The sequence below is a fragment of the Dermacentor variabilis genome, chromosome 5, assembly GCF_050947875.1.
Source record: "Dermacentor variabilis isolate Ectoservices chromosome 5, ASM5094787v1, whole genome shotgun sequence".
In the NCBI taxonomy this organism is placed as follows: Eukaryota; Metazoa; Arthropoda; class Arachnida; order Ixodida; family Ixodidae; genus Dermacentor; species Dermacentor variabilis.
Genome location: NC_134572.1, coordinates 59,488,772 through 59,516,448, shown reverse-complemented (window position 1 = coordinate 59,516,448; position 27,677 = coordinate 59,488,772). Strand labels below are relative to the sequence as shown.

General features: G+C 46.0%; 2 protein-coding genes across 3 annotated transcripts; both read right to left on the bottom strand.

Moving 5' to 3' along the window:
* Positions 1-368: 368 nt before the first annotated feature.
* Positions 369-12,396, bottom strand: LOC142582639 (cholinesterase-like). Of its 2 annotated transcripts, none has more exons than XM_075692549.1 (3): positions 12,289-12,396; positions 8,484-10,012; positions 369-2,501 (listed from the first exon to the last, which is right to left on the bottom strand). In XM_075692549.1, exons 2-3 carry the CDS (start codon positions 9,980-9,982, stop codon positions 2,369-2,371), a joined length of 1,632 nt encoding a protein of 543 aa, XP_075548664.1. In that variant the 5' UTR covers positions 9,983-10,012; positions 12,289-12,396; the 3' UTR covers positions 369-2,368. The 2 variants fall into 2 exon arrangements, with proteins under 2 accessions (XP_075548664.1, XP_075548665.1); XM_075692550.1 differs by having other exon boundaries at positions 369-2,498.
* A 6,714-nt stretch (positions 12,397-19,110) lies between these two features.
* Positions 19,111-26,783, bottom strand: LOC142582641 (uncharacterized). The gene is made up of 2 exons (XM_075692555.1): positions 25,795-26,783; positions 19,111-20,482 (listed from the first exon to the last, which is right to left on the bottom strand). The coding sequence occupies exons 1-2, from the start codon at positions 26,478-26,480 to the stop codon at positions 20,254-20,256; spliced, it is 915 nt and encodes a 304-aa protein (XP_075548670.1). The 5' UTR covers positions 26,481-26,783; the 3' UTR covers positions 19,111-20,253.
* Between the last annotated feature and the right edge of the window lie 894 nt (positions 26,784-27,677).

Sequence of the window (27,677 nt, the reverse complement as noted above, 5' to 3'; positions counted from 1 at the left end):
TGTCATGCACAATACTTTCAGCCAGGCATCGCAAATAAATTATGGCACATGCTGCGCTTCCTTTCAAGTTTTCGTAATATTATACAACTACAGTTGCCGAACAAATCAACGCATGCGCGGGAAGCGGTACTTGGAAGAGCCTTATGTAGGAGATGTACTACACACAGTAAAAATTGCAGATCAATGGTATAGGACCCCGAGCCCAGGCAACATGTTCAAGTCACATGATTAGAAGCACTTGTTCTGACTGTACAGAAAAAAATTGTTTAACTTTATTTGCGTTTAGCTCAGAAGGGATGTCGCTGTCCTTTCAGCGAGGACTACGTAAATATACGCATGGTTCTTGGTAGATGACAGACATCGAGAAATGTCGTTTGCCTGAGTAGTTTATTTGTACTCAGTCATACACAGCCCGACATAGGCTCTTATGTGACACTCGAAAAATAAAGGAAACTACAGTCGCTTGTATATTAATCATGACACGCCTATACATATATATCTTAAGAAGCCAATACACAATGGACAGCATAGGGGCAATTTAACTACAGTTCTCAATAGAAATAAAGAAATGATAAATAAATGAAGTAAATCTGGGTGAAAAAACAAGCGGCCGCAGTAGGGATACAAACCCACGTCTTCGCGTTACGGGTGCGGTGCTCTCCCCGATTGAGCTACCTTGCCGCCGTTTTCCCGTCCACTTTCTGGGGTATTTATGTTTATCTACTAGAACTAACCTTGGGAGTGTTAGCCAGCGCCACCACTCACGGCCTTGGCGGCGGATGTGGGACATCCTTTCTGCCGAAGGCGTCACGTCTACGTGATATCTTTGGGTGAAGGCAACGCGTCAATAAACCCACACATCCTACCCGAAGACATCAAAATTGCCGGATTCGAGACCCTCACTATGTAATGAACGAGAAGAAAGGAAACCGAGGAGCCGGATATATAATTGGTGACATTATAAGAAGTCAACGATGACACCATGGACGGCCTAGGGCAAATTAACTGCAGTTCTTAATATAAATAAAGAAATGATAAATGAATTGAAAGTGAATGAAAAATAACACAAATGGTTGCAGGTAGGATACGAAGCCACGTCTTGGCATTACGCTCGGTTTCCTTTCCCCTCGGTTTCTTTTCCTCTCGTCCACATTTATATACAGGGTGTCCCAATCATCATGCACCAAGATTTAAAAATATCTGTATCGGCATTTTTTCATGTTGCTATACAATTTTCTCAGACAGTTTTAATCTAATTATAATATTTGAGAATTTGATCAATGAATTACGGCTAAATATGTAGTTAGGTGGAATGCAAAAAATAATCTGAGTACCTCCAAACGACGGCAAACAGCATTACCTTGGTTCTGTCCAGCTACATGGCATTTGCATATTTTTAAATCTTGGTGCATGATAATTGGGACAGCCTGTGCATACAGGGTTGTCATTTTTACGATTTATCGAATTAAAAAAATTATTGTTGCAGATAACATAATTATAGTCCTTGAGCTGGATTATTCAGAGCTGGACATCACTTGCACGCGAAATTGAAACAAGGATTCAGCTAATTAACAGAAATCCACTTATCTTTTGAATAATTTACCTTACAGCACACATTGCAATTTACGAATTATAACCGGCGACGTTGAAAGGCGTATCCACTTGGAATGAATTTCCAGAATGACGCCAGTTTGGAGATATGCGTCACCAAACTCGACGCAAGAAGGCACTGTTCGGAATCAGAATCAGTTTTATTTTCTTCAAGGAAAGGAAAAATAGACCCCAGACAAAAAGCTGCTCATTGAGCAGCTTGACGAGGCCTGAGGCCCTACAGGCAGTGGCAACAGCGGCAAAAACAGCAGTGTATGTCGTACACCCATACTAGAAAAAAAGAAAAAGAAAGGCAACTAGATAAACAAAAAACTAAAAAGAAAGAAACTGTTCGCACCAAGCTGTGAAGAACCTTTACTTACTTACCTTTTTAACAAAACCCTCTTTTATGCGCTTAAGCACAAAAGTAACTGGAACGCCCATGTATTTCGCCCCACTCTTTGGGAAATATCTCGAAAGTGGTGTCATCCTGGAAATGCATTTCAAATGAATACGTCTTGCAAGCTCCATGGCTGCCCTTCGTAAAATGCAATAAGTGCCTAAAGTGATTGATTAGGAAGTTAATTAGTACACTTGTTAGTTAATTGATTATGTGTTTCGGTTTCTCGAGCTGGTAATGTCCGCCCCTTCGAATAATCCAGCTTAAGGACAAGAATGATGCTATCTGCTACAGGCGATTTTTAATATTTCCAGAACGCTAAAAAATGATCACCCTGTATATGTATGTGCTTGGCTGACTGCTCGGTTCCCCGCCATTTTATTTCTTTAGGAGACCACAAAGCGAAGTGTCCGCTTCTCTTAAATGCGCCGAAGCCTCGTTGATGCTCAAGAACATTGGTCGAGCTTCACTAAAGCGAGGCCACAAGATGCCTTCGAAGACGGGAGGCCTTCTGAAACAAGACGAGGAAGTCAGTTGCTGAGAAGGAAGTATACATTGAAAATCATTTCAGCTTGGCAAATGGTATTCCTTCATAATTTGTATGCGTGAATGATCAAATACATTTCATTAGTTGCTCATAAAGCATATTCTAGCTTTTACGAGAAGTAACTATCTTTTTCTGTGCAAATTGAAGAGTAATTCATTTTCATAACGTTGTAGAGTCAGTGTACATTTAGTAACGAGTTATGCGAGAAACGTTTCACGGAATGCATGTAGAGCCATGTTGAGCACTTGTATGACTTCTCTACAAAGCGCCACTAAGCGGTATGTTATTTTGACTTCATTAAACGCTATAACGAACTCTCATCAAGGAACTTCAGCGAACGCAAAGTGCCAAGCAGTTTTGGGTATATGCAGACGCGCATAATTTTACTAGGTGATAAATATCTCTTCGTAAATTTTCAATGTGACAGCTACCTAGCTGCCTGTATTCTGCAACAAATGCAGCGACGAAATTGCGGAAAGTCTCGTACTGCCGCACAAGCAGCATAGCTAATCCTGTTTGTCTGTGGCAGACAGGATAATATCCATAAGCAGGCAGCCCGTGCGGGCAAGAATTTCGAGAAAGCGTTACTTGGCTGCGAGCAAAACAATACGGCTACATTGTAGGTGCCCGATTTGCCAGACACTCGTATTCGAGGCTCCATCTGGTTTCAAGGGTCTCTGCACGTGCGGAGCTCACGAAGGTGCGTTCGTCACAGCTATAGCATCTTCTTCAGTGGCGGTCCTGTAGGGAAAGATCTTGCTTTTGTAACTACCCTGCTTTCACCGGCGAGAGTGCATATAAGAAATGTATTTACATTGCGCAACCAGGAACGTTACCGTGGTATGCGTGCCCGCTTCATAAAACGAAGACAGTATCCCGAATTGAACATGAGTCCTTGGTTATTAAGCATACGTTAAATAGAGCGCATTGCCAGAGCACAGGGTCGGCGTAATGTAACTATCCTATTCCAATTCGTTTTCTTCCTGCCCTTTGCCAATGGCCTGCGCTACGTTTCGCTTAACGTTGCCAACATGATTGACCCGTCGTGAGCGGTGTAAAAGAAAGGCACAGAATGGAGTGAAAAGAATCGCCAAATAATATCAGCGCTGCATCCATCATGCGCTGAAAAGGATTTAGTGCATCGCCACCCATAGCGGGTGGTGCTTTGACTACAGCGTGCGGTAGACAAGCGCTGCTGCTACAGAGTTGGTGTACCTGGCTATGGCGTTTTGCCACGCAGCAAGAGAATGCAGCTTTGACTCCCGGCCATGCATGTTGCATTGATGTGGGGGGAAAAACACAATGTTGTTAGCGTAGCGAGCCTCGGGTGAACGTTAAAGAATGCCAGATGGGTGGTTCTGTTCTAATATTCAAAATTTGTTCTGTCCGCGCCAAGAATGACCCTCGTAATTGTTGGTAACCGTTTCGACTACCACAATCATATTGAGATAAGACCAACCTGAGTTCTCTGATTTGATTCCGGATCTGGCTGAATGCCACTTGGTGAGATACAAGGCTTCACGCCACTGTTTACGTCATTGAGGGAACAGCGAATTTCGGACTCGTAGAAACGGTATTGCAAATTATTTCTTATGTGCCTTTGTCAGTTAGGATCTGAACTCCACTGCCAGGCTCTTCCATTGTAAGGTTTCAATAGATGTAATTTAGGCTCCTAGCACGCACTAAAGCTTCTTTCATCGAAGCAAGCATCGATCCTGCTCCTATTTGCTTAGTCGGCTTCCGCAAGGCACATCGGAAACACAGTAGTAAAGCAGTCACACTAATAATTGACCTACGGATACGCATGCATCATTACTAGCGCGTTTTATGGCATAAGGAGCACCGTGGCTTTCATGACGGCACCACATGAAACTACTGTCATTGTTGACGGACACGAGGTGCGCAAACCGGTAAGGGTCATTCGGCAGAGCTGACCATGAAGTCAAGAACGAACTCTTACCACATACCGAGGCAGTTGAAAAGCCCTGCTAGTGATTTTATGAATGCAAGTGTTGTCAAGGAAACGAAAGCACACGCCGCTTGTTTTTAATAAGCTTTCCAAAAAATAAGAACGATGCTGGACGCCGCGGCAGATCGCTTTCTTTCATGTACAATTAGCATGTGGGCTTCGTTCTTTCGAAAGAAGAATTACAGCTACGCAAACCACGTACAAGCGCACAGCGACGTAACTTTTTTTTTTTTCATATCTCGCGGGCTCTTTGCAAAGCCCGAAAAAAAAAAGAGCAACGTAAGAGATAACGCCGCGCAAACAACTTTATTAGGCATTCCTAAGCACACTCTAGAACTTTCCAAATATGTGTCGTATGCTCTAAAATGAATATATAAAATATTTCATAACTACGCGCAATTAATGAGCTAGCTAAGTGCCCTTCAGAAAATTAGTCAAGTGATTCACGACGGCTATAAACAATACTCTGTTGGTCTCATTTGTTTAAGGTATACCGCTATACATATCTAATGTTTAGCTCTGGTTACGGGAACCACCCGGTGCATATATAGGGCCCGCACTGGCAGCGCCGAGCCGCATCTTCGTGATGTCACACTCGGCAGCTGGTCAAACCAACTTTATAAAACAAGAAAGGAGGAAGACAGAAATTAAGGTGAAATGGCAGAAAGTCATCAGTACAGTGAAATATTAACATGGTAATTTTTTAATGGTGTATAAGTAGACATATACACTGTTACACGGGCGACCTTAACCGCGGTTAACGTAACCGCGGTTATCGCTAAACGCGGTTAGCGCGGTTACACGACAGGCGAAACTGCAGTTAGGCCGCTAACCTCGGTTGACCGTCAACCGCGCATGGCAACCTCTGTTTAGTGTAACCGACGTTTCGGTGGCGGGCAAAATGGCGGACGGTACTTCCCCCGAGTGCAGCGCTGGCGCTTCCCAGATATCTTCCAAAAAGCGTATCATTTGGCCTGACGCGACAACTGAGGCACTGATACGCATTTGAAAATATAATCTGGCCGCTCTGCACTCAAGCAGTCGAAACGCGCGCCTCTACATGGAGGTGACGGCTACGCACAAATTTCGAAATTTAGGAACAGCGCAATCAAACTATAGACAAGTGAGACACACACAAACGCTGTGTATTTGTGTGCGTCTCACTTTCTTGTCCAGTTTGATGGCGCAGCTTTTCAACTTATAACTTCCGTATTTTTGCCATGTACTTTTTTGCGATAATTTGTGCAATGTGAAATCGCAGTGTACATACATTAACACTTGAAAGCGCTGCCTTTTCTTCCTTTTTTATTCTTTCTTTTTGTAAGTGCAAGCGTATAGTACCAAAGTGCATTCGCGTGAAGATGTTCTCCCTTTAATTTATGTAACCAATGTTTGTTAGTTGAAACATTCATTCGTTCATTAATTTTTTTTTACCTTTTCGTTCTGTGGAGATCTTATTTTATATTTACCCATTTGTGACCCTTAATTCTGACTTTCTATGTAGTTGTATGCCGACCAGGCATGCTCACAACTGAGAGCAGGAGTATTGAATATAAATAACCTACACGTAAAACGAACTCTTACAGGTTAAAACTCTCAAATATGACAATTGTTTTTCTGAAAAATAACATTTTTATACCACTGTAATCAAATTTCGAAGAAAAATTATTCAAAATGAAGCCCGTACGTAAGAGATCACGTGTCGTTTCATCAGACCATTAACAGTGATCGGTATAGCCCGTGTAACTCTGGCGGACTACGGTTCGCGTTAACCACGGCTAAGTTTAACCGCGGTTAAGCTGCCCGTGGAAATAGTGTATTATAGACGGCTCTGCAAACACACCTGCGGCTGACATTGAGTACCGGGATCCTGAATACGTAACTGGAGTGCTTAACTTCCCAAGATTGAGAAAAGTAACTTCCAGAAAATACCAATGCTAGCGACGAAAAAAAATATGTTCTCAACTGCCCATATATATATATATATATATATATATATATATATATATATATATATATATATATATATATATATATATATATATATATATATATATATATATATATACCGTGAAGTTAAGTAGGCGGAGCGCCGTTGGCACACCCCACCCCACTAAGCCATAGTTTTCGCAGTACAAGGCATTAAAGAAGGAGCGGGAGAGGGGGAAGATGCGCCAGATTTTTGTCTGGAGTGAAACTTCGTGCGCGACAGACGCTCAGCTATGCGCAATCATTACGGTGTTTTTAATCTTCCTTTTTGACAATGTGCTTATGAACATCTCCATTCTCTTATAGAAAAAAAAAACATCCAGTGGTGGTATTCATCATGTGATCCAATATGAAACATTTTGTCGTTGCAGATCGAACAAAAAATTACGAAAGACTGGAATTACCGATAGACGGATAGGAACATTTGAGAGCCGGTTTAATAGCACGAACAGTATAATGGACAGCCATAAGTTTACGAGAGATGAATTTGTTTACAGAAATGTAGAAAGATTGGCCTGAGCGACAGCTTGGCTTTGGCCCACTACTCTGTACTGTGGAAAAGAGACGGGGAGGAAAAGAACTGATGAATGACGATAGGAGAAGGAAGTGCTTATAGAGAAGTCCATCGCGTTGTGGGAACCTTAAGGTCGGTCGTGCGTCTAGCCCAGTGGCTTGTAGAAGGCTACAGTCGCTATTTTAGTCACGGCTGCAGTGTTGGCGTCAGGCCTACCTCAAACAAGGTTATCAGATAGAAGTCTCTTATCCATGTTTACAACCAGCTTCTGTCTTCTCGCGGGTACGCGAGACAAATGCAAAACACGTGCACAAGTGCTTCTGGCACCTTGCAATGTTCGCAATTTAGAACAGTTTTACTTCAACCTATAAGATGTGTAAACACCTCACGAATGCGACACCAGGGCGAATTCCGTGAACCATACTTGTTTGGTTCTCTTTGAGCTTGTGGAGGCATATGGAACTTCCTTATCTAGAGTATGTGTTTGACAGATACTTTCCATTGGTGATCTCCATAGATGGAGAATGGCAATAAAGCTATTACAAAGCACCAACTAGCGTGAAGAATTGGTTACGAATCCCAACACGCAGCTTTTATTTACCAAATATGGAAGCCAGAGTGGCTATCTCAGGGGGAATCAGAGAGACTCATCAACCACGCTCCTGACCGGGTACACTCTCGGCGCAACTTATCGCACGTCAGCTGACTTGTAGCCTTGAGCAACACGACATCAAGCGATTGAGTGACCTAAGTGCGGTCCGGCAACAACCCTATCTCTCTGCCCAGAGGAGTTGTGCCTCTTTTCTATAAATAAATGACTTTTATTCATTCATGTATTTAACTATGTATTTCACTGTAGGCATATATTACAGAACTCAAAAATTTTGCGGTCTTTAAGCTCAAGCTGTCATACATGTTATTAGTTGCCACACTGAAATTTTGAAACCGTTCAGCTAAGCTAACTATACCGCGTCTCACAATCTCTCTGCAGTGCAGCAAAATATACGAGGTGCGTGTGTAAGAGGAGCCAGCTCGCAGTTATTTTCAATCCGCGACATATCAATACGTGTCTCTTTCACCCCACTATCACTTCTATAGAAAATGAAGGAAATTATTGCAGGCATTTATATAGTATGTTAGAAAATATACAAACATTTATGCAGCGCTTGACGATAACAAACCTACGTATCTGCAGTATAACCGAGGCCGAAGCACGGAACTACGTTCCATTGCATACTACGCGGTACATGCGAAGCACATGGCGATGTCCTAGCATGCCTCATAGCTTTCGCTGCACTACAAGTTGATTTTAAGACGGAGTATAGACATCCTTTTCGACCGTTTCTGACAACATTTGTTTTAAAAGCCGCTAAATGTAGTGTCAGAAACGTGCAAACTAAGCAATCCACCTGTGCGGCAAGACGACTCGCACGTGTCTTCCGGTCTTACGTAAATGCACGCAGAATTTGTTTACCCTTGCTTCGAAAACGTAGCCCAAGCGGTCATGATATCTTGGCTGAAGGTCCGGTCCGACTCTCCGAACTTGCCTGGAAACCTCATAGGCAGTCCGAACACGAGCGTCGCCTCAGCAGAATGATCGGAATCGGTGTGAAAGTGGCCCTCCGCTTCTTCGTCGACGTAGTCGAGCCCGTATAAGTGCACTGTCAGACCGGCGTTGGAGAGTCTGCGGGCGAACGCGAGCGCGGGACAGCCGGCGGCCACGTCGGCCGCGCAGCCCTCCACCAGATCAGCCAGGGTCCTCGGGTGGTCGCAAACGGCGGCCGCGCGTTTAAGACAGTGGCCGGCTACTTCGGTAGCGACGGGTCGCCGGTATCCTTGCGCGTTCAGCAGAACGTGGAGCGCTACCTCGGCATCTGCCTTCGTCATGTTGTTGCTTTGCTTGAGCGCATCGAAGCGGCCTTCAAAGACTCGCGACACCAGCTTTCGGCCTTCCTCACGGTTGTGGCCCATCAAGACCTCGACGTTCGTAAAGCCCCTCAGGTCGTTGATGAGATCCGGGTTGTGCGGTAGGAACTCGGTTCCGTGCGTGGGCAGCGGGGCCTCGATTCCGTGGTGTCGCAGTTCCATTTGCGCGAGCAGGATCTCATGAGCCGACCGGCTCTTGAGGCATTCGATGACGTCTTCAGGGTGTGAGACGATCGAGTAGCCCGCTTTGGAGCAGCCCACCTCGACGGCCAGGGCATCCGCCTTGAGCAGACTCCTGCTCGTGCTCTCCGCCGCTTTGGCGGCGTGAGCAGCGCCTCCTTGCATGATTACACGGTGGAAAAGGCCTCTGGCAGAGGGCGAAATCATCAGAAGTCGAATGGCTGCGATTCCGGCACCTTCGCCGAAAAGGGTGACTTGCGACCCGTTTCCATTGAAGGCAGCGATGTTGCCCTTAACCCACGCAAGCGCGAGCACCTGATCGTATAAGCCCGCGTTCCCAGACGCGTTGCTGTGGACCGCGTTGAGGAAGCCGAAGAATCCAAGCCTGTAATTGAACGATACGACGACCACGTTCTGCGTCGCGGCGAGCACGGAACCGTCGAATGCAGGGTTATCTGAGGAGCCGGCTTTGAAGTTGCCGCCGTGAATCCAGACCATGACGGGCTTGGTGCTGTTGTCGCTGACGGGTGACCACACATTGAGGTAAAGGCAGTCTTCGCTCATGCCCGGCGCTACTGCGTAGTGCTCAGGTGTCCCGTCCAGAGAGAGCTCTTGCATGCACCGTTTACCGAAGGCCCTAGCCCATCGTGGAATGGACCAGGAGACTTTTGGCAACGGCTTGCGGAAGCGCGAGTCCCCCAGTGGAGGCGATGCATAAGGGATTCCGAGGAATGCGTTCACCTTCTCACCGTATACGTTGAGGCGGAGTCCCTTGATGTCACCGCTTCGTGTTCGCACTACGGGAGGCGTCAGAGCATGAGTGGCGCTAACCAGGAGGATCGCGCCAGTGATAGCAGAGACGCGCATTGTCGCAGCACCAGTGCTTCTTTAGCAGGGCTGTAATTAAACGAAGTAAAAGCCAGCTTAGCATGATAAACAAAACGTCTATTTGCTGTTTGCAAAAATAGATGATATGAATAGTGTACGATTCTGGCTACTATTTCAAGCAGTTGCGAAGCTTGCCGTATAATGCAAAAAAAGGGTAAGGCGTGCAGACACGGACACAAGACAAGAGAAGTGGGCAACATGAACTAGCTTAGCTTTCTGTCGTTCTTGCCTTATAGGCGTGCGTGAGAAAACCATTTCTGGGGTTTTACGTGCCAAAACCATGACTTGATTACGAGGCACGCCGTGGTGAGGGACTCTAGAATAATGCTGACCATCTGGGGTTCTTTAACCTGCACCCAATGCACGGTACACGGGCGTGCTTGCATTTCAACACCATCGAAACGCGGCTGCCGCTGCCGGGGTTCAATCCCGCGCCCTCGGGCTTAGTACACTCTAAACATTTTTCCACCCTTAAGGGTATTTTCTTGTCGCACTGTAACACTCTTATCGTTAGGGCCTTACAAACATTTATAGAGGACGACAGCGGAGCTCTAACGAGACGTGCGATAACAAAAGACGTAGTTGAAAACTATGTAATCATTCTGACAGCCTTGGGCGCATATAAATATCCGACAGGAGAGTTTCCTATCTCTCCCTATGAAATTCTCTTGTCGGATATTTCTGAGCGCCCAAGGCTGTCAGAATGATTACATAGTTTTCAACTACGTCTTTTCTCATCGCACGTCTCCTCAGAGATCCGCTGTTGTCCTCTTTAAATTTTTTAGGGCTCTGACGGTAAGGGTGCTACGGCGCGACAAAACACCCTTGAAACACCCTTAAGGGTGTAAAAAAAAATTTTCGGAGTGTAGCGCAACGTCATAGCCACCACGGCGGGTGGGCGTGCGTGAGCAGGTGTACCCGATACACAAGGGGATATATAAGTTAAACCAGTCGAAGAAGGTGGAACAGGTTTATTTCCCTTTTAGAAGTCGTCAATACCTAAAACGCCATAAAATTATTTGTTTAAAAGCAAATAAAGTTCATTTCCCTCAGCGAAAACGCAATGGCTACGGCGTTCCGGGAGCGTGAGATCACGGATAACTATTTCCGGCCGAGGCGGTCGCACACTGACGAGGCGGCAGCGGCGGTACCGAATTTACACTTAACAAATTACTTGTTATAGTGGGCGCTGGTGTAAAGAGTTGTGCAAGACGTGCAACAATTTAAAGACGCAATAGTTCATTAGTCTCACAATTGCACTATTTCGATATACATGGCACGATGAATGAACGCTTTTAAAAATATGTGCAAGTCGGCATATCTGATGCACTACATCTGACGGCACACACCATTGAGAAACTGCGACCTCCTCAAAGCGGCGCCGTCTATGAATATGTAAGCAAACGCTTCTTGCATCAAAAATCAATTTAATTACCTTCAGAAGATATGCGCCCCCGACGTTATTTTTTCAGCGATACGTAAAGTTATGTAATTGTTCTTTGGACAGAAATGATGAGCGTCATGAGTATAAGCATGGGAACAGTACTTTTTTTTAATGTAATCTGCTACAGGGAGACACTTTATAGATGCTTTAGTGGGAAACGACATAAAAAGGCCGCCACAATACTACGTTAGAGTTGGCGTGCGTCATAGCAAAACGTTACAGCTATTGCATCAAACTCACAGCTTTCACTCTACTGTAGGCGCCAGAAGTTTACGGTACACCGGGATTGCGAAAAATCTGTATTCTCGCGAGATCCGGACGCACAACCTCGAATTTGGAGTTGCAGTGCGCAGTAGTTTGTGTGGCCTACACTGAGTAAACTTTTCATTTACAACAAGCAAGGTTTAAGAGAGCACCATTATTACAAATTGGGCTTATGGGTATGTACTTACTGGACGATGTTCGTAGCGCAAGTACACACGGAAGAAGAAAGAATAGCGAAGTCAGGACTATTTATACCATTTGCGCTACAAACACCTGTTTAGTTACTAGATCGGAAACTCATACTTTTGGTGGTACTCGCTCCCCGTAAACTTCTGACGCTGACTGTTCAGTGACAAAGCAATCGCACTTTCAGTGGGGCAAGGTCTTACAGAGTCACCCTCAGAATGTTAAGCACCGGGTTACGTGTCTATGCTTGATCGCAAAATCCCATTACCCTGCATGCAGGGCACGGTCAAATGGGAGCAGGTCTATCGCGTTTTGTTCTTTCTCGATGAGGCGCAATAAATGTTACGCCAGCAACCTTACGACTGGAAGCAATCGAAGGACGGAAGCTTACCCAGGGGAGGAGCTCGTCGAAGTGGACTCTTGAAAGAGCCACCAGCACGGGAACAATGTCGCCGCTATCTCGCGAAGCACGGGCACAAAGCCATCGAGCAGGCTACGTGTGACACAAACACCGATACCCTCGCTGATAATAACCTGCAGCGACCGATTTCCAGGCCTGGCTTGGTGCACTCATTTATCCCAATGACGTGAACATACGTCGACGTACATCGGCACGCAGCTGATGCACGTGGATTCATTCTTACAGGGAGCTTTAACCGACCGAGCACTCGTTCTCGCTAATACGGCGGAGTGTTCACGATGTTCAAGTGTTTGGCGATAACTAATCAAGGGCGTAGTCCTCGAAGTTGATCGGACGTACAAGAGTGGCTCTGTACTTCTTTAGGCGTCCGTACGTTGCTTTTGTACGTTCACGCCGGCGGACAGAATAGCCAGACAGTCTGCTTTCATCACGTTGCGTGCATGTGTCCGACGCATGGTGCGCATATGCAGACCTTTACGGCGGCATTCTGGTGGCACAGTGTATAAGCGCAATTTTCGCTGTGTTTCTCGTACTCTTCGCTTCATTTTTCACGGCAGCCTTTCGCAGACGCTATGTTTTTGGTACGTGCATTAATGTTGCACATGTGGCTCAAGGAGAGTCTTTTGTATGCATTGATGGCGATGTTTGTGACGTCTACGAACTTCGAGCAGACAAACAGTTGCGATATACTTAAAATAACAAGCATAACTCTTATTGGACATTAGTGTGCATAACAGGGGTTGTATTATATGTACAGATTCTTATCGTGAAATTTTATTCAGTTCCTATCATCCGTCCAGGTTAGCGGCCGACGTCGGCGATAACGGGGCCGTGACTTCTTGCGAAGCAATCGTGAAAGGAAAAAAAAAAGAAAAAAAAACTGGAAATGAAAAGAATCGTTACATAATACAAGCGCAGAAATACGATACAGAAGTAGGTCGCATAGTCCAGAACGGTACCTCTTCTTTATTTATGTGACACATTGGACGACTGGCTACAGCAATGCTGTACCCGGACCTCCTACTAGTTCTTAGAACAACGGGTGTCATAAAGTTGTGAAAACGACTCCATCGGTGAAGTGGCTGCTTGCCACATATACGGTGCTCTTTCTAGAGTACATGCAGTTTATCAGGGGTAACTTGAATGAACTAATTCTCTACTGCGTATAAGAGTGACTGCAGTAGTGCTGATTTTATTCTGTTGCACTTGGTTGAGGCAGTCCTGCCTCTGTTTGCAAAAAAAAGAAAAAAAGAAATGAATAGTAACGGACGTTTAGAAGGGTGTCGGAGCGAACTAGTTGGTTTTCTATACTGTGGTTTTCCGAATACGTGTTTTTCATGCACGCGGCAATGCAGAGCCACGCAAGTGACTGCGCACCCGTGTTTCAGTACTCAGTGCTCATCTTCAAACACAAGAGATGATCGCACTCGCACCACTGTCGAAGCAGTCAGCACAAAACGGCATAGCATAGCATCCTATCGCAGAAGGCGTTTCTTGAGAATGCCAGCACGCGCTCCAGGCAATTGTGATAACATGTTCACTCTTTTCCTTAACCAATTTGTTCTTGTCACTACTTCTCATGTGCTTTTTTCTGCTGATCTCACAATTTTTCTGACTTCTTTTGCCATTTTATAAGTTGACCTTTCCTGAGAAAAAAAGACAAACTGACGGCATGAACGAAAGGCAGAGAGGTTGCATTTATTGAAGTCATAGCGCTGGATTGACACGGGCAAGAAAGACAACAGGACGTGCCCTAACTATCAATTGAATTTTGTTTCAGAAAAGCATGGTACAGCACGCAAAGTAAGCTGGTGACGAATAGCAAAAATATTTTTTTTTCAATGAGTGACATTCTTTACCTTTGTTTACTTCAGAAATTAATTCGCCTTGGTCACTCTATGTGGTTTAGGAATCGTGTGTACCTATTCTTATACATTTAATGGCTGCCGCAAAAGATGTCTAGGGTATGTCTGCACTTTTTGTCAGTGTTCGAAGCCCCTGCTGGCGTCATCGAAGCTGTAATAATGTCAGACACCGGGATCCCGCTGAACCTTCGGCGCTTATTGAAGGGTAAATTTTGTTCATATACGTCGAAAAAGGAACTGCAGTTGATATGTACAGAATGTTTTACGTAGGTGTCGCTACGTAGGCGTTGTTCATTGTTGTTGTGGTACCACTGACCCCAGTTGGCATCAAAGGGGTTCTTTGAAGAGAGGCACATACCCGCAGTGGCGCATGCCCGGTGGCCCCAGTCGCACGTATTTTTAGAAGGCACTATCTGTGAAATCGGCCCACGAAAACGTCGATATATGCTTGAAAAACTTGGTTGATTCGGAAAATATTGATTCACATTAAAGTTAGAGAGCGCGAATTGATGACGAAGACAGGGTTGGAAACAGGCAAACACCAAGAGATTGGATGAAGTCATAATCGGAAATCAGTTTTCAGGGATGATATAGAATAGACGATAAGGGGAGATGAAATTAAATCTTAAATTGAGAAGACAAACAACGGTAAGAATCAGCAATAATTAATTGAAAAGCGACAAGAAGAAAGATGCAAATTCAGCCGGGATGCCAGTTGGACTCGATAAGAAGTTCTTGGAAGGCGGAACACACATTCCTGCGGCTGAATCCCAAAGTGGAGGTCCAGAACAAAATAATAAAAGGATGTATTAAATCTAGGCCATGTCTTCGAATTGGAAGTTGAAAGATTATTTTTCCTACAACGGTGAAGCGGCGGCAAGGTAAAAGTTCTTGTTCCCTTGTGAAACGACACAACCCACTCTGGGGGATCGGCCATGAATCGGGCGGTGACGTAAAAGTTGTAATTTCGACGTCATTATGACCCCGTCTTCGTCTTTCTTTCGCTCTCATTAGTCTCAGTTTCTTCAAGAGACATAACGGTTCGGACGTTGCTGCGGTCCACTTCGCTACGGTTGTTTTACACTGCTTAAACGAAAGGAATTCTGACAACGCCTTTTGCTGGAGCAGCTGGCTGGCTCATGTCTTACCCATTTTTCAAAAGTGCAGTGTTTTTGGGCGCAAGCAGAACTAATCCACAGTCTGCCACAAGAACTAACAGCACAAAAAATTTGCGAAAAAGTGAATTTTCGCGACGCCTTCGACCATAGTCTCGAACTAAAAGCTACGGACTGTAGTAGTTCGTGCGATTTACACAGTGACCGTTAAATTAAAAGCGTTAACTGAGCAGAAACTAACATTCGTCGTGGAACCCATGTCCCACATACTTTTGTAGTTCACTGTACTCCATAAAGAATCGCGGGAATTCACGAAAGAGGAGCTAAATATAGAACAAGCTGCTAACTCTGTCATGGAGGAGCTACGGGCACACCCTTTATTCTTCAGACAATGCGCTAGCCCCGCCACGGGGCCAGGCGGCTATTCATGCCAATTTCACAGTGGCCTTGAAACTTTTGACAATACAGCACATAGCCCCTTCAGGCGCTGCGCGCACAATTATGCACGCCAAGATACTGTATCAAAAGCAACAACGTAATGAAAATAATGATGTTTACAACATGTCCCGCAAGTCTTGAAACACGGCTGATTGAATCTGTGCTGCAAGTATGAATAATATTAACAAGTTGGAAAGCACGGGGCGGCTGGGATGTTGGCTCTTGGCGTCAGTATGCCGTCATGTGGCCGGTTCACTTCTTTCATTGTTCTTCACAATATTTCGCATCGGGAATAATTTTTCCTGGCTCGTTAGGAGCTCTCCAAGTATGCTAGACACGAAGGAGTTGATGTTCTCATATCTGCCGTTCCTGTAGAGTTTTCGCATAAAGGCCACTTGACAAAACTCACTGTAGAACTAAAGCTTCTTAATCCGGTCTGAAGCTGCACGCTTTTAACTATTCTGAAGACGTAAGAAATGTGGTGTAATTAAATTTTCCATGAACCTAACGATTTAGCATCCGAAGGGCATAAAATAGAGCTGTTTCCATCAAAGACAGCATGTTCAAAACCTGGTGGCACACGGACCTTGGCGCCGCTTTTGTTTTAGCGAGGACACCTGATGCGAAACAATTAATATATAAGTAAAACTGGATTTCACATTCCAATGCAGATGTAATATATGGCTCTTAACAGCTGTTTGGAGCACAGCTCGCTTCGTTTTTTTTTCCTCTCTCGCATTTATTAAAAACAAGGCCACCTCAGCAGGGTGTCGTTTCAGAGAGGGCGCAGGTTAAGTACAGTTGTCACGTGTTTACATTTCTGTGCCCGCACGCTAGCTGGCTTAACCACATTCAACAACCAACTAACAAACAAAGCTTTTCAGGCAACCTACGCTTGTGCCAGTACGTTAAAGGGAATACGCACAAAGATGTGGCTATCGCAAGCGCATGCCTGTCCTTTCCCGTCTCGTAAGCCATGCGCAGTACTGAAAGTTAAGTCGATAGGGGTAGAAGACCCTTTATTTAACAGAGAACGATAGAAAGTAAATGCAACATTTTTAGCATAGACGGTCGTGCGTTTAAAAAGCATCATCAAACATGGCGGAACGTTTTCATTTTCCCGTTGGGGGCGGGGGGACCTTGGGGCCCGACCAGGTTTCCGATCCCCATATATATATATATATATATATATATATATATATATATATATATATATATATATATATATATAATCTTTAATAACAGTTTGCACTTTAAGAAACTTCGTATCATCTCGAAAAATTGTTCATTGAAGGAACGGCCTTATATGAGTACTTACCAGACATCGTACGAGGCAGGTCAATTTCACACTCCGAGTCCTCTCGCACCACCAAGAATCTGGCGTCTCTTGGTGGTGCAATATTCCTTCATGTAATCGTCTTACAATTGGCTATCAATAATTATACAGCTTCGCCTTTCCGACGAAACTGCAGCCTCACTTTTTTTTTTACATTTCTTTACTGTGAATCTGATATAAGAGCCGCTGCGCATGGCTGCTATTGATTCTGCTTTCAAGTGAATGCGGATTGGCCTCATTTTGGTTACTGAGTGAATTATTACAGCGAAGCTGTTAGTCCCTACGAAGGTCGCTTGATAAATGTGGTAAAAAGCAGTTAAAGACACCATGTTTGCATAAAACACTATTTTATTTTTCAACATTGTTCCCTTCCAGCTGATCCGGCGGGCACGCGTAGCGGCGCTAGCCAATGGTGCCCCTAAACTAAGTGTTCCACCCTGCGAGGAGGATGCCCAATCTCACGGCAAATAAATGTTTTCTCTCTCTGTCTATCTCTCTCCTCAAACTTCTTCCAGCGGCGCTCCAATTTTTTTATACCCTCAGAAAAAAAAAAGAAGGATGGCTCAAGGCCCTTGAAGTAGTCATTTACCACTGAGTTAACCTTTTCATCTGAAGAAAAATTCTTTCCACCCAGCCAATTGTTCAGGTTTGGAAAGAGGAAGAAGCCGCATGGGGCCAAATCCGGAGAATAGGGTGGATGAGGCACAACCTCGAAGCCTAACTAATACAATTTGGCCATCGCGACACACAATCTGTGGGGCGGAGCATTGACTTGGCGAAAGAGTTTCTTCCATGCTAACCCAGGTCCTTTAGGGCGTAATTCTTTTTTCAGCTGATCTAGGAGCTTCGCATAATATGGTTCTCTTATCGTTTTGCTATTTTGTAAGTAGTCTACAAAGATTATTCCTCGTGAATTCCAAAAGACAGTCGCCATTATCTTTCCGGCTAAACAAATAGTCTGCCTTTTCTGGAGCACCTGTATCAGGCCCAGTCCATTGCTTTGACTGCTGTTTAGATTGTGGAGTGTAATGATGTATCCACATCTCGTCAACTGTCACACATTGATGCCAAAGGTCCTGTGGATTGCGATCAAGCATCGATAAACACTGCTTCGAAATGTCTGTCCTCATGCACCTTTGGTCGATCGTCAGCAGTCGTGGCACCCAATGGGCAAAGACCTTCTTCATCTGCAATTTCTCGTGAATTGTGAACGCCGTCTGCCTATATGCCTACAATTTCAGCTATCTCACGTTACCTTCACTTGGCGGCCTTCCATGCCGATTCCACGAATTTTCAATATCATTTCTGCCGTGGTGACCTCCGCTGGACGCCCAGGACGTGCTTCATGTAGCGTCGAAGTTCCACCACGTTTAAATGTATTGATCCAGTAGCAAATGGTCTTCAGTGATGGTGCACAGTCTCAATGAACTCCGCTCAACTCGGCTTTAATTTGGGCAGCCGTCCACTATTTTAAATAAAAAATGTTTGATCACTGCTCGAAATTCACCTTTTCCCATTTTGGCGGGAATCACTACACAGCTCTGCCAAACGCTGTCAGGAGCTTACTATCGGTACCAGCGTAAACAAGTTCTTCCGTCATGTGAAGGGTGCTTCTCACACGCCACCTAGAGGAAAAGAGAAATGTAGCACCATTTCTTGTATTTTTACCATACTTATCAAACGACCCGCGTACTTGGTCGCGATTTTTCGCGCCCACGCACGTGGTGCTGCACACAAAAACAAACGGCAGCTGGAAGCCTTTGTGATTGAGTTCCCGCGCAACAGCATTATGTTTTCTCGCACATTCGAATTACAAACCGGCGCTGTCATGACTGCAGGTTGTGTTTTAGTCGTACTTTACGAATTTTATGAGACATTTTTCTTCGAGAAATTTAGTTCAATAACGCACTTACGCTAGCGGAGGGCCTACAAGAATGACGATGCATGCTGTGCTAACGGTACCGCAACTTAGCTGGCGCGGCCACTCAGATTCACCTCAAAGTACACTTTGAGAACGTGCCGTGTATACAATCATTCGTTTCTGGTATATTTTTTCTGGTAGTTTTGGTATATTTTTTTCTGGTAGTTTCTTTTTAAGGGTCAGAAAAGCACGCAAGGCAATTCGAAGCGGGGTAAACATACATCAACAGCTTCATTCTCTAGGTATATAGGCATATAATGCATATAATTAGAAATAAATTATTACTTAGCTACCTCCTTCTCTTCAGAAATATAATAAAATTTGTTCTCGTTTATATTTACATATATTGTGTCTGTCCATGGTGTTTACAGTGGAAATAAAAAAAAGAATGTTCAAGTGATGAAATACGAATGTGGTAGGTACCGCTGGTACTTTTAATGCGCTTGCCCTCCTATTTCCTGATTTACAGTGATAAAACGAAAGCATGAATTAAAGCCATGCATGTATGCACGTTCACGCCAACAATGATGCAGTATAGGCTTTTAGCCACAATAAAATTTTATCTGGAAACTTAGAGGTAATTCAAAAGAAACCTCAAATGAAGTGTGACAGAACTTGGGTGATGACACTTGAGGGGAGGGGGGTAGGATCCGGCTCTACCCTCCCCCCCCAGGAAAACTTAGGAGGGGGCTCGGGCACCTCCCCCGCAGTTGCGTCTATGCCGTCAGATAAGAGTTCTAGAAGTGCAGATTCAAATATAAATTCTGTCTGCTTTTTTTCTCCCTCTCTTGGGTGTCAGTCCCACTCAGGCTGTTTTCAATAATCTTTGATACATGTCGAGAGACTCGTAAGGACATTCGTTCGTTTCTGTAACATCGGGCAATTTTGTTTCCTACTGTGTCATAACCAAAGCGATGCCCAGCTGGGAGCTATAGGCCGGACCTGTGCTTGCATACGTTGACTGCAGACTACGTGAACTACCAAATCACAAGACACAATGTGTGGCATAATGATATGTGGAGCGCGTAGAACTATATAGAGAACCGTTTCATCATTTATTATTAACAGCGCTTCAGAACAAAGGAACCACCGAGGTTTCGTCACATGGTAGCGAAGTTCTCAGTACTGCTCAGTATTGCAGGTCGCGAAGCATGCGCGCGCTTGAATTCCGCACAGGCCTCGCATACCGCACGTGCGTATGCCATCATCATGACGAGCGCTTAGCGTTGCCGGCGCACAGTACAAATGCTGCCGTTTGACCTAGAGGACATAATACATGTGGCCGCTTTTCGAGACGTCTGTTTTCCTGTGCGCCCTCGCCGCCGCCAGCGTCGTGCCGTTGCTCGCCAGGTCACCGGCCTCCGCGCAGGATCCCATGCCACACGAGTAGGCGATCACGGAGCACGCGACGATGACGAAGAGCAGGCATATGGAGAAGAAGGCGATGGTCACCTGACTCAGCGGCTCGTTGTACGAAAAGGAGGAAACGCTGCGATAACGAGAGAGAGAGAGAGAGAGAGAGAGAGAGAGAGAGAGAGAGAGAGAGAGAAATGGCAGTGAAGTTAGTTAATTCGAGTTTAATGGCGCAAAATCGACAAGGCCATGCTGCGCCAAAATAGCAGTCAAGCACCCAATGCCTTCTATCATTTGCGACTTGTACGACAACCTTAGCTACATACTAAATCGTTTCTGAAAAAGCCCAGTAATTTCACATATTTCGTGCACAATTGTTCTGGAATTCACAAGGCCCCTTATTTAAATAATACTTCAATAAAAATTTAAATTTAAATAATATTTAATAATACTAATTCCTTAGTATAGTGCAGAAATGATAAAGAAAAGTTACTGAAATGTGTACGTATAGTGTTTCACACGGAAAAGTTGAGTGTTACTCAGTCGCTGACGTAGTTGTTCCTGGACCACGCTCTCAAATCTCCCAGTCACAGTCAAGGGGTTTCCACATTTCATATAGAGGCTTTAAGTGTGAGAACTTGTATTGCGACAGCAATTAAAGACTAACTCCAGGCGCATTTCTGCCGTAGTCGTCGCCGTGATTTTTCGTATAAAGACCAAGGGCTACCACATCGTCGCCGCGCGCCGTGTGCTGTATGTGCGCGTGAAAGCGGGGACGAATTGCGCGCCGTCTTATATCGCGCGCAAGGAACCGGGGGGAGGGCGGGGAGTGGGGGAGGGGGGTTCTACTCCGGCGGCTGCTGCGTGTGGTGCTGCCGCGCGGCCCTATCTTGAAAGTGAACTGTGACGAGTACAAAGTCCAGGCGCGTGGAGGACTCAAAGCTTCGTGTGCATTGTCTTCGCAAATAGGTGCTGGTAACCCGTTTCCAGAGTGTAATCATACTTCACGCAAATTTTATTTCATTTTTGAGAGTCCTCGTACTTCCGATGGAAAGCTTTTCTTGTCATAAGGCACAATCAGAGGAAACGTATGTATACCATTAGGTAGGGCGGAGCTATTCCAAGAATTATCAAATCTCCGGAAAAGTACAATTTCCTACCCTTTCCGATATCAACCGCCATACGACGTTCCCTTCTCGCACACCCATTATGGGAAAGAAAGACTTGACCACGCACTGGCAACTACACTAAATGAAATAGACCGGAAAAATGTGGACGTTCTGGCCTGTACTAACAAAACCTTATTTGACCTGTTTGTTTGACTGTATTGAAACTGCTTATGCTTCTAATTGTTCATTGAAATATGTATGCTGTGTAATTCTTCTTGTAACTGCCATTTGTGATGGATTTGTAATGTGATTTGTGATCGTTTCTTTATTTGCTGATGTTTATATCACCGAATCCATATAACAAATCGTCGTGTCACTGCTGCTGTACGGGTGGCTAGAGCTTAGCCAAGCTGCCCAGATGCAGCTTTTTTCTGCGGCCCCACTTTTTCGCAGTAGCAATGTATTGTCTGCGGCGAAAGTAAAACTTGATTGATTATTGAGTGATTGATCAGAGAGTACAATTCGAAAACTAAGTTCACTATGAAACAAGCAGTTACCACTGCAAAAAAACTTGTCAACATTCAATAGGCTGTATAGAGCGTACGAAGTGCGCTTGGGTCGCATATGAATACGTAGAAAAACAACATACAATAGCATGCAGTAGAGAACGCTTCCATTTATCAGTAAATTCGACTGCAACGAGACAGGAGCGGAGGTTTTTAAAGGTCCCAAGCTCAAAGCTGCCACAGCGTGCGCGGAAGCATTCACAGAAATAGACGACAGCTGTGCGGAGACGACGATTTAAAAAAAAAAATACAGATAACGCCGACACAATGCTCGGCGATAATCTAAGCCAATGCGAAGCATGTCTCCCCTTAACGTGGCGCAAAGCCCGACCGGACTCACGTCCTGCCGGGGATAGGCTCACTCGAGGACCGCCACGAGCGCGGGTCGCGACGCCCTGACGACGTACGATCGGAACCACAAGCGGTCCCAGACGCTACACGCCTCACCAAATTCGTATTCGACAAAGTGCTTTTAGAAGTACGCGTCTGCGCCCGGCAAGTGACTGTCCTCCAATCGGCGCCGCTTGGTCTCGGCGGCATGTTCTGTGACCGTCTGCTTGGGCTGACGCTGTTCTTCGGTCGCACGTCGCTTCTATACTTGCTTGCGCTCCACGGCAGCGCGTATCTCGTTGGCCCGTAGCTCCGCCTCCTGCCTAACCGGTTCGGTACGCGTCTCATACACCTCTGCAGTCTCTGCCGAACTTTTGCACTCTTCCGCTTGACACTTTCGAGGCCTCATTGTTGTATCTGCAAGTACGCGCAGCGTAACGCCTAGCGCAACCGCTCCAAAAATGTGCCCCCCCCCCCCTCCCACCCAAGAAAATGTTTCGCGTTTAAAACCCTGCTGTAACATAAAAAGAAGAAAGCTGAGCGCTTTTCTCTTTTTTCTCTCCTTTTTAATGACTTTCCACTGCGTGTACAGGTGGTCGCTAACGATTCAATCGTCGAAAGAGACGCGAAAGTTTGCTTCGCAATGAGGAGTGCACACTGTTTACCAAGGATGTCAAATTGAACGGAAGCGGCGTCTGCCTGCGGCCGAGACCGGTGTCTGTGCATACAGTCTGCTTTCACCGCTGCGAGGGCGGCCGCCCCACAAAGGCTCGAATAACAAGGCAGGTCACGCATGGCAGCTTTCAAGCGCCACGGCTGGCTGCGCAGGCCAGAAGCAGCGAATGTGGCTCAGGCCTTCCATCTTCGTTGTTCCTCGCGCAGCATGTCAACTGTATCGGGTGCGGCGCGTTCGGCGAGTTTCAGAGCGCGAAACGCGAATCCGGTGACTCGTGCGAGATGAAGCGCCCGTAACCGTAGCTTTCCCCGCCCGGCTGGTTGCGGGTTCTTAAGGGCTTTACGTGGGACTCGAGCGTAACGAACGAAAAGGTTAGGTTGCAACGCTCAGTACAGGATCTGAGGAGACAAAAAGAAACAAAAAGAAAGAAAGCTAGACAGACAGACAGACAAGGAAGACGACGGAGGTTAGGCTGCAGCTTTGACGCGACGATGTGCATGGAAGAACATCCGATATTTGTTGATATTTTTTGTGTGACCGCGGAACGCAAATTGATAACGTTTTGCCTTGCACGTGTTCAACGCACCGCATCGAATGTCGACCATGCACATGACTACTCTGAAGCCTCCCTTCAAGGCACTGCTTCAAAACTTTAAAGCAAGTCTGCTTTGCGTACCACGGTGTTTTTGCTGTCCTGCAAGAATGTTTAAACACGTGATCCTCCTCTCTATTTCCACCTCAACAGCTTTTGGTCTATTGCAGTGATTGCTGGACCAATTTACAAACAAACAAACAATGTAACTTTCCAGCTTCCTTGTACGAGTTTTGTCTGGTAAGTAATGGCCGCGCAACAAAACCGTATGCTTATTAAGGGATAAACAATATCTGAGGGCGCCTCTGTCCTGTACTTTTACTCACCAAACATTTCTTCCGGCAGCTTTCTCTCTATGTCGACGACTGTTTTTCCATTATACGCCGCGAAGACGTCGTACCTTTTCTGCAGCACCTGAACTCTTTCGAAAGCACAGTAGAATTCACCGTTGAAGAAGAAGTTAATGGTCGCTTGCCTTTCGTTGACGTTGAAGGCATGCGCACTGCATCCGGCCTTTCCACAAGCGTTTATCGAAAGCCTACCCACACAGGCAAATATCTGCACTTTGATTCGGCCCATCCCCATGGACAAAAACGATCTGTTGCCTCGACACTGTTCACCCGTGCATTCCGATTGTGCTCGACTACTGACGTACGCAGAGCTCAGTTGAAGAGAGTGACGCAAGATTTGTTCAGCAATGGCTACCCCAGCCAGTTTATAAAGACTGAAGAAAAGCATGCAGCTGAACTCCCTGTAAGGCCGATGAGAACAAGAAAACGGGCGTCTCTCCCCTATGCGCGAGGCGTGAGCGAGTTAATGTCAAGAATTTTCAGAGATTATGATGTACAAATTTGCCCCTTCCTTTCAAGCAAGCTAAAAGAACAACTCGTCCGAGTCAAGCACCTCGAAAAAGAAAAATTTCCGGGCGTTGTCTACAAAATTCCTTGCCAGAACTGTCAAGCGTGCTACGTAGGCGAGACGGGAAACTTTAAAAGAAGGCTACAGCAGCACCACCACAGTGATGTAGCCAAAGGACACACGGTTTCCAGCACCCTGGCAGAGCATCACGAAAAGACTGGACACAGTATTAACTGGCATTCGGCTTCTATAATCGAAAGAGAGAAAAAGTTATCATCCCGATTGCTCTTTCAATCATTCTGCATACAATCTACTACTAACACGATAAACCGGACACGGGGACCCCTCTCTGAGTTGTACGCAAGCGCATTACGTCTTCCGACGCATATGTGATAAAGACCATCATGCATTCGTTCATTGTGAACAAGGCACCTGTATTGGGCGCCGAAACGTCAATCTGTGGTTTAGAATTTTTTTCAGTTGGCGAGTGTACGTTTATTCAGTCATGTTCTTTCCTCGCCATACGAGTTTTCGTTAAACCCTAGACTTCCTTACGCGTTTTGTTGCACTATCACGCATCATCTGAACTGACGGTCTCTCTGGTGACATTGTTGAGCTCCAGTTTGCGTTCTTAATCAATGCCGAATACAACAAGCACGGCCGTCACTTCAAGCCAGAACTTCATTGGAAGAATGGACAATTGCAGTAGGGTCGACGAGGCACCGGAGAGAAAATATAAGGTTGAGCTAACGGGGCTCTGAGTCCAGATTCGATAAGCCAAGCTCAGTTTAAAAGAAGGTCATTGAAGCCAGAGTTGTCGCTGGCCTATAATGGACTCCAACGCTTCTCTTGCCTTCCACACGCATTAACATTCTGTTTCACTAAAGGTGTTTATGCCACCGAGGAGACAATGTGGCCTGGCTCGATACTGTGGAGTTGGCTCAATTTCGGAGAGTGGCAAATGCTTTAATTGCACAAATAATGCCTGCACTAACCTGAACCACGCACTCTGGACCTGTCCTGGTCAACAACAGAATCGACACAAAAGTACCGAGTATACTACTAGCGACCTTCCGATCCGCAGCGATGCGCCCGTAGTATACCCTCAACCTGGTCCGGACATCCGAGAAACATTTTTCGAGAGCATGTACGCGTGAGCGGCCTTGCTCCCGATCTCTAAAAGCCCCTAATCCTTACAGACCACAACCTTTCACCTGCATGGTCAATACCAAAGGATGATCCTATCCAGAAATATGTTAAGCAAACAATCGAAAAGGCAAAGCGCTTCAGCTGTTCTGATGCATGCTAACACCGCACCTGAAGGATGCTTTGGCGACGGTCTTGAGGAACGACTCGTACTTCGGCTCTTGCTCTTCGTGCTGTTCGCGGACGAGGAGGATGGCCATGGACGAGGTCGCCGGGCTGGCCGAGAACGCCTGCGTTGTAGCGTGGGTCTCAGTGTCGACTTCGTTGGAATCTTCGCTCAGCCAGCCGGCAGCATCGGTACCATGGCTGCTGTTGCCAGGCCACCACCTTTCCTTTCGAGCGCCACGGCTGTGCCGCTTCGAGGCAGCGCTGCTGCTCCGGTCGCTTCTGGTCAAATCGTGGATGTCGGCGTCCAGGAGCTCACCCTTGACGTCCACATCCGCCGTCGACTGCTCGTCGCCCAGCGTGGTCTTTCGGTTGACAACGCCCGTACCGCTGTCACTGCTGCTGTCACTCCCACTGCTGTCCTTCCCGGACTGCCGGGAGACGTTCCGAGATCGTGGCTTGACTTCGTCTTCCGGCTCGCCCCCTGCTGCCTCGCCGCTAGTGGAAAGCGAGTGCTTCTTTCCCCTCTTGATCGTACTCGATGTCGAGGTTGAACGGTTGCTCATCGCTACTTTCGTTCCCCTCGGAAACCGTAGGACACTGCAACACCTCGCGCCGAGACGATTTTCTTCTTTCTCTTTTCCCCTATCACCAAGTATTGGGTACGCGCCATAGTTGATATCCATCATCATCCACTGGAGCCACTAATGGCAAAAAAGGCCATTTCAAAACATGTACTTATCTGAGTCTTCTCTGACTAAGCAGTTGACAGGCTGGGTCCTTGGCTGTGGTTCCGGATCCGGTCGACATGAAGGAATCCTAAAATATGCTTGAAATGAATCAATGTTACGTTGTTGAACAAGGGGATCACGGCTATTTAACATATGGCCATGCACTGAGCATGCCGATAAGCTGAAGCTGCAACACTCACGACAAGAGCGAAATTAAACAGTATTCGTGAGGTTCTACTTTTTTGCGAAAAACTAGGGACGAAAAATTCGAACATTACTGCCAACCTAGCTGCCAACCAGAACATGAGGTGCATTAACGCCAAGAAGAAAAATGGGTATGTCTGTTCGACTTTGCGATGAGTGACGTCTAACGTTGAAGTGTGGGCCTTACAGGGTAATTCCTACAGATTACAGTGACTCTTATTCACTGGGGCAGCTGGGAGGCAGCCACCATTACTAAATGGAAGCTTCATTTGCGAATCCTCCCGAGCTTTGCTAGCTGTCGCTGCTTTCTTGGCAAATAGTTCATACTTAAAAGAAATTGAATTACGTGCCCGAAGGTGGTCTTGAACCTTGGTCCCCCAGCACAGTAGCCCAATGCCACGATAGGCCACGTATACGTATACACGTATACTTCTATCATTCCAACACCACTTAGCTCTTAGAGATGACTGGATGTGTCACATTGCATAGCTCGAATGCGTGAGAGCACATGCAGGTGCACCAGTATTCTTCACACCAAAGGTGCCGTAATGAAATGGATAAAATTACAGCATTTGATTAACCGCCTCACGAAAACTTCGTTTCACATAGACTTCAAGATGTGCGTTGGATCTACATTTTTTTTTGAGCGATAGCTTTATACGCCATGTCTCTCAAGGTCCTTCATCATGTCGCAATGACCTTGAGCCACCAGAGTGCAACTGTGACGTCACGCCACGTGGTCCGCTGCGGTGAGGCGTCGCAGCTGCGCTCGCTCGAAGCCTCGCCGCTGCAGTACCACGTGGCAAGGAGACGGTTAAAGGGCTAAATATAGTCCGCCGTAGCGCGAGCGCGCGCACACGTTACGTCACGTTGGCGAGAACAACAGTGTCTATAGCTCTACCGATGGTTCGACCCACTGGCGCAGCCAACGCAACCGCACGCGGCCAACGCGCT

What these genes read in the sequence shown, in the direction of transcription:
- LOC142582639 (XM_075692549.1), bottom strand. Translation starts at nt 9,982, where the DNA reads ATGCGCGTCTCTGCTATCACTGGCGCGATCCTCCTGGTTAGCGCCACT. An exon ending in GCTACGTTTTCGAAGCAAGG is followed by an intron (nt 2,502 to 8,483) that starts GTAAACAAATTC and finishes GTCTTGTTTCAG; the next exon opens with AAGGCCTCCCGTCTTCGAAG.
- LOC142582641 (XM_075692555.1), bottom strand. Translation starts at nt 26,480, where the DNA reads ATGATGATGGATATCAACTATGGCGCGTACCCAATACTTGGTGATAGG. An exon ending in GTCGCCAAAGCATCCTTCAG is followed by an intron (nt 20,483 to 25,794) that starts GTGCGGTGTTAG and finishes TCGTTATCGCAG; the next exon opens with CGTTTCCTCCTTTTCGTACA.